The following is an 11,687-nucleotide window of genomic DNA, read 5'->3' on the forward strand; positions in this document are numbered from 1 at the left end:
CATGGGTTGCTAAGATGTAGCATAGGTAGCTGCCTCAGAAAAATAATTATTTTGAGTGTTTATCACTGATTCTTTTCTCAGTTAACAGTATTTGTTCTGATGCTTTCTTTTCACTTTGTCTTTCTTTTATTCTTTTCATTCATTCAGGAAATATTTATTGCTTGTTGTGTGTGTCCACTGTATAAGAGATAGTCTCTACTGTGATTCTAGGGTTTCAGATAGATTGGTGTTTTCCTTATGCATTGTTAGGTATAATCTTTAGGTCTCTGACTCTTCAGTGGCCGACTGCTCAACCACAAATTCTCAATGCCTAAAAACTTTTTTCTTTTCATTTCAAAGAAAAAAAATTTCTGTGAGCTTTGGAGAGATATTTAGAACACCTGTGAACATTTCACTCATGCAGAACAATCCAAATATGAAATTCACAGTTTTGATATCAGTCCTGAAATGGAGAGGAAATGTATTTGTGTAAGCTATCAGTGATGATAAGGTTAGATTATATTGCAGTAGCAACCCGAAAACCTCAGCAGCTTAAAGCAGCAAAGTTGCTTTCTTGCTCAAGCTACATATCCATTACAGGTTAGTAAGGAGATTTTGTTCATTGTAGTTTTAGACTCCATCAGACTTGACTCTAGGAGGCTTCATCTCAGCATACACTTCCACAATAACAGAAGCAGAGAAAAGAGAACACGGTGAACCATGTTCTGGCTTTTAAAGCTTTTTAAAGCTTGTATTTCACTGGTAGTCACATGGCCAGCCTGCATTCAACATGAGAGTGATACGCAATTCTCTTTCAGGGAGGGGTGGTGAATATTTGTGAACAGCTATCATATGCAATTTATAGTTGCGACAGTTAAAATTAAATACAGTAGTTGTAGAACAACTGTGTAGGATTAGTGTACCTAAAGTGGTCAAAGCTACTAAAACTTACAGGATTTTAACATGGCATGTTGAAGTTGAAGCAGAATTAATGTTTTCCATAATATTTTTGAGTCTGGAATTTCCTTTTCATTTTGTAATATTTTCTTCCTTATAGTAACTTACAAAGCCTTAATTCTCATGTCTGTGGGAAAGATTTAAGCCTAAAAATACGTCATAATTTTAATGGTGTGATGTCATCTCTGTATGTTGTGGTATTTTATCTTAATCTGTATGCTTCTGAACATAGGAGCAGTAGGTATGAATGTGGTATTGTGATAAAAATACTTTGATTTCATAACTATTAGATGACATCTTCAAATCTCAGTTCTTCTTTTGATTTTTTTTCATTGTTTAACAAAAAATTGAAAGATTTCCAAATAATTTTCTAGATTCTTAGGTTAAGATGGAAGATTGAACGTATGCTTCTCATTTTTGTTCCCTCCTGAAAACATGCAAACTGTAGTGTGTGGTTAGCTTTCAAAATGGACCTCAGTGATCCTCACCTCTTAGTATTCACACTTTCACACAGTCCCTTCCCACAATGAATAGGGTGGACCTGTGTAAACAGTAGGATATTGTGGAAATAACAGTAGCTAGTTCAGATATGAGCGCTGTGGCTCAAGACAGACATGATAAAACTATAAAGAAAAACAAAGTAATAAGTAACAAATCAGAATAATAATTATCTCTGGACAGAGTGGGAGTTGGGGGGTTGCTATTGGGGAGAGGCATGGGGTGGGTTAACATTTTGTTAATCTTAGTGCTAGGTACTTGGAGTGTTCCTTTTTTTAAAAAAACTTAATAGTTTATTCAGTTATGTACTCAATACATTTCAAAATAAACAAGTTTCTCAGTTTCACAACTTATTAAGAGAATCTGTTTCTTTTGAATTGAGAGAGTACTTAGTCTTCTAGTAGTTACAAGGCTGCTTACTTAGAAATTGCAGAGTAAGGTTCAGCAAATCTAGTTTCAGGTCCTGACTTTGCCAGTAACTTGCAGAATGACCTAACCAGTCTAAGTACCAGTTGCCTCATCTGTAAAAAAGGATTTGGGTTAGATATTACTAGAGGACCTTTTTTGTAAAAAGTTTTTTTTAATTGGTGTATAGTTGATTTACAATGTTGTGTTAGTTTCTGGTGTACAGCAAAGTGATTCAGTTTTTTATGTACATATATTTTACTAGAGGACCTTTGCAATCCTGTCTTAAGTTTAAAAGGCTCTTAAAAAGCTGAAAGGTACCAACAAGGGATTAATTTCCAAAATATACAAACAGCTCATATAGCTTAACATAAAAAAAAAACCCAATCAAAAAATAGGCAGAAGGCCTAAATAGACATTTCTTCAAAGAAGACATACAGATGGCCAACAGGCTCATAAAGATGCTCAGTATTGCTAACTATTAGGGAAATGCAAATCTAAACTACAGTGAGGTATCACCTCACACCAGTCAGAATGGCCATCATTAAAAAGTACAAATGATAAATGCTGGGGAGGCTGTGGAGAAAAGGGAACCCTCCTGCACTGTTGGTGGGAATGTAAATTGGGGCAGCCGCTATGGAGAACAGTATGGAGGCTCCTGAAAAAACTAAAAATAGAGTTGCCATATGATTCAGCAATCCCACTCCTAGGCGTATATCTGGAGAAAACTCTAATTCAAAAAGATACATGCAACCCAATGTTCGTATCAGCGCTATTTACAATAACCAAAACATGGAAGCAACCTAAATATCGACAGATGAATGGTTAAAGAAGATGTATATACATACAATGGAATATTACTCAGCCATAAAAAGAATGAAATAATGCCATTTGCAGCAACATGGATGGACCTACATATGATCATATTAAGTGAAGTAAATCAGAGAAACTCAAGTATCATATGATATCACATATGTGGAATCTAAAAAAATGATACAAATAAACTTATTTACAAAACAAATAGATTCACAGACATAGAAAACAAACTTACACTTACCAAGGGGGGATAGTGGGGGGAGATAAATTAGGAGTTTGGGATTAACATATACACACTACTATATATAAAATAGGTAAACAACAAGCACCTGCTGTATAGCAGAGGGAACTATAATCACTGTCTTGTAATAACCTATGATGGAAAAGAATCTGAAAAAGAATATATATGTATATATATATATATAAATAACTGAATCACTTTGCTGTACACTTGAAACTAACACAACATTGTAAATTAACTATACTTCAATAAAAGAAAAAAAAGCTAAGAGAGGTAGGGGGCACTGAGACTAGTGAACTAAAAGATAATGGTGGAAGGTGATTTTGAAAAGTTTCCTTTGGTTGAGAGAATTTAAGTTCTCTATTTTGCTGTCACTTCTCTAGAATCAAACTCAAGCAGAATTTGTACACGGTAAGAATGTTCTTTGTTTCCTACTCCTTTTTTCCTGTCTTGGAAGTTGGGGATAAGCATGTAGTTGGACCAATGGTCTCTGTGTGTGGTGAAAAATGATATTCTTACTCTTCCATTGTAAACCATATTGATTTAGGATGTTCTCCATAAATACGTATATATTAATCAGATTTAGGATATTCTTCATATATATGTATATATTAGGATATTCTCCATAATTATGTAAATATACAGCAGTGTATTTAAAAGAAAGAGGAAAGGGCTTCCCTGGTGGCGCAGTGGTTGAGAGTCCACCTGCCGATGCAGGGGGCACGGGTTCGTACCCCCGTCCAGGAAGATCCCACATACCGCGGAGCGGCTGGGCCCGTGAGCCATGGCCGCTGAGCCTGCGCGTCCGGAGCCTGTGCTCCTCAACGGGAGAGGCCACAACAGTGAGAGGCCCACGTACTGCAAAAAAAAAAAAAGAGAAAGAGGAAAATCATTAATTTTTGGAAACTGTATATGGAAAATCAATACATTGTATTGGTGGTATTCTTGCAATAATTGTGAAATCTCAGTATATCATTTTTCTTTTTTATATTATACAATCTTACGTTGTTTACTTAAGTTTAAAAAGTATGTTTCTACCAGTAGAACTGTGTGTACGAATCCAACTGTTAACTAAATTCAGTGTCAGGAGAAGTGTATGTGTGTGTGTGTGTATATATATATATTTGTTCTAAAATCTGAAACAAATTCTACTGTGTTTATTCATCTTCCTCCTTTCTCCCTTCCCACAGGAATTATTCTTGACAGAAGTATTTTAAAAGAAAAATCCTTACAATGGCCTCAGCAGTACTTAGTTCTGTTCCCACTACTGCTTCTCGTTTTGCCTTGTTGCAAGTGGATAGTGGCAGTGGTTCTGATTCTGAGCCTGGAAAAGGCAAAGGTCGGAATACTGGAAAGTCTCAAACAAATAAATCAACTACAAATGAGAAGAAAAGAGAGAAAAGAAGAAAAAAGAAGGAACAGCAACAGAGTGAAGCAAATGAGGTAGCAATTATAATTATTCATGTCTGCTTTCCCAGTAGGTTGTATGCATCATGAGGGTAGATACTATCTTGTTGACCTATGTATCCACAGTTCCTGGTCCATAGGTACTTGGTAAATATGACTTGAATGAATGGATATAAATTTGTGTGTATTTGAAGTCAGATGTAATGAACATATTTTAAATTGCCTTTTTTTTTTGTCTACGGAAGCTTATGTGCTCATTCGAAAACGTTTCTGAAAAACAAAGTCTTAAAAGGAAACAAAGGTCATTTGTAAATATAACTAGAGATATAAGAAATTAATATTTTGGTATGTGTTTTCTGTATACATATATAAGTTTACTTGAATATATAGATACATTCATATATACATTCATATTTTACTTAAATGAAAATGAGACTATATAATAGACTTTCATAACTGGCTTTTTAAAAATTAGCATGAGCAGGTTTCCATGAGTAAATAAAGATCTACATTATTTTATCCACATTATTTAAAATTATGTGGCTTTGTCATAGTTTACTTAATCAGATTGTTGTGATAAACATTTAGGTTGTTTCCTTTTTTTTTTTTTTTTTTTACTGTTATAGACAGTAATCCTATGACTAGACAATAAGCCTATGACTAACCTTGAACATTTATGCATTTGATGGTCATCTGTTTCTTAAGGGTAGTAAACAGGCCCTTCTCCCCTAGACATGCCTAGCATGAGTTACGTGACCAACATTTAATGCGCCCATTTATTTTTAAAAGAAACATTGAAAAACACCTCTAGTCTGTGTCTGTCTGTGTTTTAACAGAAGAAGCAGTTAGATATTAAGGACTTTTCTCAATATCACTTAATGAGAGAAGTAGTAAAAGTGTTTATTTCCCCCTATATTCATTTTATAATATCCCAAGACTTAGAAAAAGCCTTTTCAATTTATTTCCATCACCATTGCTTTCTAAGTATCTCTTTAAAATGCTGCCACACAGAGAGTCACTTTAAAAGACATTTTTCTCACCATACAACCTTTCAGAAGTCCAGTCTTACAGAACTTTTGATTGCCCACCATTTTCTTTTTTTTTCTTTTTTTTTTGCGGTACGCGGGCCTCCCACTGTTGTGGCCTCTCCCGTTGCGGAGCACAGGCTCTGGACGCGCAGGCTCAGCGGCCATGGCTCACGGGCCCAGCCGCTCCGCGGCATGTGGGATCTTCCCAGACCGGGGCACGAACCTGAGTCCCCTGCATCGGCAGGCGGACTCTCAACCACTGCACCACCAGGGAAGCCCCCATTTTCTTTTTGGTATTAGATGTGGGGAACAAAAAATAAGGTAATAGTGGGGTTTACATTACATTACTGAGAATGAGCCTGAGGATCCTCCCTTCCCACTTCCACAGCTATAGTTCTGTCAGTCTACTTTCTGTAATAAATCAGTAGTGTACCTGCCATGGCTTTGTCTCTAGCAGCATCCCCTCTACTCTGTCTTTTCCATAGCCGAAAACAGCTGCTTAAAGTGATGTTTGTATCTCATCACTCTTGCAGAACAGTCTATTGATTATCAGTTCAATTGTTGATCCTTGATTTAAAGCCTCTTCATTGGTTTCCTAGGGCTGCTGTAACAAAGTACCACAAACCAGGTGGCTTAAAACAACAGAAATTTATTCTCTTAACAGTTCTAGAGGCTGGAAGTTCTAACCATGGTGTCAGCAGGGCCAGGCGCTCTCTGAGACTGAGTAGACTCCCTCCTTGCCTCATCCTAGTTTCTTATGGTAGCTGTCAGTCCTTGACGTTCCTTGGCTAGTGGCTGCATCTTTCCAGTCTGCCTCTTCTGTTACATGGTGTTCTCTTTGTGTATCTTTGTCTATACCCTTCATTGGATTAGGGCCCACCCTAATTCAGTATAACCTTAATCTTAACTTGATTATATTTGCAAAGATCCTATTTCCAAATAAGGTCACATTCACAGAGAGCAAGGGTTAGGCCTACAACATATGTTTTGAGAGAATACATTTTAATCCATAGTAACCTCTCAGTATTTTTCTCCCTGTTTCAACCTCTGTGACTAAGATTTTTCTTATTGTTGGGAGTGGCTTGGCCAGTACAGTTTTAGTTCATTATGTTACTTTGTGGACTAGGCCCTGTATTTTTCAGGACTAGCAAAATAGTTGTTAGAGTTCCTTAAGCTATCTTCTCTCACTATTTAAACTTTTAAATTTATAAGCTATTAAACTTTAATCTTATTGAACGTTATTGTTTTGCATTTTAAAAGCATACTTGTTATCCTGTTCTCTACTCCTATAAACTTCCCTTTAGTAAAGCAGACTCATTAAAATGGTGGTATAGTAGAGTATAATCCATTCTCACTTATTAATCATTTCATCGAGAAATCCACCAAAATTATCTCAAATGCTGGTGAAATTAGCATTCTACAAAGACTACAAAAAATTCAAATAGTGACTTTGTGAGTTAGCATAATGAGTATTTAGAAGTATAAAAATATTGATTTCTTAACTTCCAAAATAATCATTTGTATCTCAGGATTGGTAAACTGAATTTAATTTTTTGTTTGTTTCGTAGCTCAGGAATCTTGCTTTTAAGAAAATTCCCCAGAAATCCTCCCATGGCATTTGTAATGCTCAGCATGAGCTATCATTACCAAACCCAGTACAGAAGGATTCACGGGAAGAAAATTGGCAAGAGTGGAGACAAAGAGATGAGCAGGTACAACTAAGTAAATCAAATTGTTTTGCTTTGGTTTTCAGTGCATTTTTGCATTTTTAAGATAGCAGTGCATCTGACCATGACACCACTGTTCTGAGGAGCATTTTATATTGGATTAACTCCCATGTGTTTGCTACTTTTTATAAGAGGTTCTGGTTTTTATCTACTAGGAAAGCAGATTGACACATATTATATTTGTTAGTTTTGGCAATTTCAAGCAGTTATTTTCTGAGTTTTAAATTCATCTGCCTTTTTACAAATGAGGGAGAGATAGGGAAGGGAGAAAAACAGGATTAAATTATTTCAAGTAAAAAAATCACATTTGTAAGACCAGAGGTCTCTTATTAAAAATACTCAGTGAAATCATTAGAGAAGTGCAAATCAAAACTACAATGAGGTATCACCTCACACCAGTCAAAATATCTACAAACAATAAATGCTGGAGAGGGTGTAGAGAAAAGGGGACCCTCTTGCACTGTTGGTGGGAATGTAAATTGATACAGCCACTATGGAGAACAGTATGGAGGTTCCTTAAAAACTAAAAATAGAACTACCATACGACCCAGCAATCCCACTGCTGGGCATATACCCTGAGAAAACCATAATTCAAAAGGAGTCATGTACCACAATGTTCATTGCAGCTCTATTTACAATAGCCAGGACATGGAAGCAACCTAAGTGTCCATCGACCGATGAATGGACAAAGATGTGGCACATATATACAATGGAATATTACTCAGCCATAAAAAACTTGAGTTATTTGTAGTGAGGTGAATGGACCTAGAGGCTCACACAGAGTGAAGTAAGTCAGAAAGAGAAAAACAAATACCGTATGCTCACACATATATATGGAATCAAAAAAAAAAAAATGGTTCTGAAGAACCTAGAGGCAGGACAGGAATAAAGACACAGACGTAGAGAATGTACTTGAGGATATGGGGAGGGGGAAGGGTAAGCTGGGACTAAGTGAGAGAGTGGCACGGACAGATATACACTACCAAATGTAAAATAGATAGCTAGTGGGAAGCAGTGCATAGCACAGAGAGATCAGCTCGATGCTTTGTGTCCACCTAGAGGGGTGGGATAGGGAAGGTGGGAGGGAGACGCAAGAGGAAGGACATATGGGGATATATGTATATGTATAGCTGATTCACTTTGTTATAAAGCAGAAACTAACACACCATTGTAAAGCAATTATACTCCAATAAAGATGTTAAAAAAAAATACTCAGTGACAGTTTTACTTAAAGAAAGAAAGACTTTGAGGGGAAACTTTTCCTTTTCAACCTTGTTGTAAAATAGTTTATGACGTTTGTTTTTTTTAGCCTATTTACACGATGTTTTGTTCTTTTATGCCTCTATTAAATAAATGTCATTAATAACCAAATCAAAGAGATAATTTAATAAAACCAATCAATTTCTTTTTGTGTGTGTGGTATCCAGGGAAATAACACACTAAGCCTGGAGTGTACTCTAGGAGGTGCTGTATGTATGGGAAATGAATAGTTATTTTCTTATCTGTTAAACTGCCATTTGATCTGTTGGGAATAGGTATTGTTTTAGCAGATGTTTGGCTTAATGGAGTGGCTATACCTATCATGTTTGGGTTACCAGTTTTAAAAGAATTAGACTAGGGACTTCCCTGGTGGTGCAGTGATTAAGACTGCCTGCCAATTCAGGGGACATGGGTTCGATCCCTGGTCCAGGAAGATCCCACATGCTGTGGAGCAACTAAGCCCGTGTGCCACAACTACTGAGCCTGTGCTCTAGAGCCCACGAGCCACAACTACTGAGGCTGCGTGCCACAACTACTGAAGCCCACATGCCTAGAGCCTGTGCTCCACAACAAGAGGAGCCACCGCAATGAGAAGCCCGCACACTGCAATGAAGAGTAGCCCCTGCTCGCCACAACTAGAGAAAGTCTGTGTGCAGCAACAGAGACCCAACGCAGCCAATAAATAAGTAGACTATACTAAACTCTGCTCTTAACATAAACTATGTTAATTATAACATTTTCTATAGAATTTTGTAGTGCCTCGGGCTCATCTTTACGAGCATCAGTTATTACACTAGGGCTGTGCAAAAATGATATTTGTGAGCATTGGTTAACTGGATAAATCATCTTGTATTATTCTAGAGGGGTTATTTGATTCTTTTTTCCTTCTACAGCATTCATTATAACAATTTTTTTTCTGGTTTACAAGTATTATTAACGTAATGATCTACTTGTTTAGACAGTAATAGAATTTGCTAGTGTCTTCACCAGAGACAATTTCTCCCAGTGGCCCAAGAGGCACTGGAAAATTAATAAAGGAAAACTACTCAATTTTGCACCAAAATAAATGCCACGTAATAGGGGAACTTAAGCACAGATATTTGATTGCCCTTCTTCCTGCTGCCATTGATTGCTGCCAAAATGACCAGGTAATTATGAGAAGGAAATAGTCAACTTGGCCCCAACCCTATATAAAAATATCATCCAAGGCTGAGGAACTTAGAGGAATTTCTGCTGGATATACTATTGATGGGTCACTTAGGAAAACCTGGTACCTTATTTGGAAGTCTCACTTGTAGGAAAATAATCAAGGTCATGAGAAGTAAAGTAGTTCTTGGGATAATTACAGTGACAAGTGAAGAAGAGATAAGGGCAAGCTTTGGGACTGATGGACAGTATACCATCTGGAATCTATTTTACTGTGTGGAATAATAGATTTTTAAAGTAGGGACCAGACAGTGACTGTACTAGGCAGAAGGTATACAGTTGTGGTGGGTGTTCTCCCTCACACAGGGAAACAACACTATGAGAAACTCCACGTGTTGAGGGCTGAGCCAGTCAAAAAGCTGGATATAGAAATCCTGTCTGTTATGTGGCTGCTTATTGTAAACACAAAAGAGAAATGCTAAGACAGAGTTTACTACTCCTAAATTATCAAAGCGATAATGTAAATTTACATTGGCTAAGCCTCAGCATAAAATCTGAGAGCTGGCATTAAACAGCAACAAGATAGACAGTAAAGAAACATCCACTCCACTTACTTAGAAGCAAACACTGGATCTTAGTTGATCTCATGCCAGCTGAAGAAAAGTTTCTGCCACATAAAAGGAGAAGAACATTGTACTTAATGTCCAAAGTGAAAGTGTACTTTGAAAAAGATTTGCTACGGGGAACAGAGAAATTGATTTTAGACAGCACCTATTTTTTGATTTAATAAAAACTAAGGAGCTAGAACATTTTGTAAAAGTCAAGGTGTCGGTAATGTTATATAAAAAGGTGAAATAATAGACTGAGATGAAAAATTGGGTAAGAGAAATTGAAAGGGAGATGAGCAGAATACAGAATTTCTTTGCAGAGATGTATACATCAAAGGAGGTATACGTTTCACACTTGAAGTGGGTAGATTTTATGTGATACATAAAATATGTGAATTATGTCTCAGTAAAGGTGTTTAAAAAAAAGTAGAATAGGCCATGACTTTGATTGTTTTCAGAATTTTTAACATTTTTTTAAAATATTGAATCAAGATCAAGAGACATATTGTTCACCATTACTTGTTGCCTGGGAATAAATCTCAGTGTAGATGTTGTTCAGGTATAACCTCTTATATTTGTGGTAGTGCATTGATAATACTGATTCCAGTATTACCTTTTTAAAATTTTACATCATGGCTCAAACATAATGAATGAATAGAAAAGTCTCTTCTCGTGGATATTCAGTGATAAATAGATCAAATTTTATTGTGTATTTCTTACTCCTGTTGTATTGATTCAGACTCCACATATCACTGGTTTTGTCCAACTCTGAAGTTGAATATCTGCTAGCATGTGCATAGTTAATTGTTTTTTCACACTGTAGCCTCTAGTACATCTATCTGATAAAGGCATTTTGCCAATAGTTTGTTCTGTTTTTTGTTTGTGAGTGTGATATTTCTCATTAACCTTGTGGCTGGTATAATAAGTCTATTGTTGATAGTTTGACTTGCACCTGGTTTTACTATAAGCAGTGCTCTTTGTTTTTTTGGCTTTTTCTTTAGCAACAAAATTCATCACTTTTGTTCTGGAAAGCATTACTTGGTACTTGTTCTGTTCTGGAAAGACTCATACAGGTCATTGTGCTTTGGAAGTGAAACAAAAACTATAATGTCTTTAGGCCACTGGTCTGACCATGTTTCATAGCAGGAAGCTAGGAACAAATAGATTGATGACTCAATAAATTGAAATTTCAAATATTCACTATGTTAATTTTCTATTTATAATTTTCCTTTTCATTTGCTTATGTGACAATCACTCTTGTGCTGACACATGCAGATTTATATTCTGTATTCACTGTATTAGAGTCTTCTTCATTTTAAAATTTATGTGTTTTTATAAGTTGCATTATTTACTATTTTCATTACTACTTTTAATCCTTCAGTGAATCATTGAACCATTTTTATTACTTTGAGATATAATTAAAGCATACAACTTAAAAAATGTAAACAGCACTCAAAAGATATGAAGATGCATTAATTGAGATTAACAAAACCTGATCATTAGTATGAACACGTAGATACAGTTTTTGTAGAATATTTACAACCTTTAAAATCATAATGTTCAGGCTTCCCTGGTGGCGCAGTGGTTGAGAGTCCGCCTGCTGATGCAGGGGACA

The 11,687-nt window shown here is 36.2% G+C and overlaps 1 protein-coding gene across 4 annotated transcripts in view; it reads left to right on the forward strand.

The window, feature by feature from the left end:
- GKAP1 (G kinase anchoring protein 1) overlaps positions 1-11,687 on the forward strand; it is an 81,427-nt gene that overhangs the window by 4,808 nt on the left and 64,932 nt on the right. For all 4 annotated transcript variants that reach the window (XM_027094206.1, XM_027094209.1, XM_027094207.1 and 1 more), the window contains 2 exons: positions 4,087-4,339; positions 6,900-7,043. In XM_027094206.1, the coding sequence (XP_026950007.1) occupies positions 4,130-4,339; positions 6,900-7,043 (354 nt within the window). In that variant the 5' untranslated portion in view covers positions 4,087-4,129. The remainder of the gene's footprint in view (positions 1-4,086; positions 4,340-6,899; positions 7,044-11,687) is intronic.

The sequence above is a fragment of the Aethalodelphis obliquidens genome, unplaced genomic scaffold (assembly GCF_003676395.1).
Source record: "Aethalodelphis obliquidens isolate GAN/ISIS:26980383/991018 unplaced genomic scaffold, ASM367639v1 scaffold88, whole genome shotgun sequence".
NCBI classification, from domain to species: domain Eukaryota; kingdom Metazoa; phylum Chordata; class Mammalia; order Artiodactyla; family Delphinidae; genus Aethalodelphis; species Aethalodelphis obliquidens.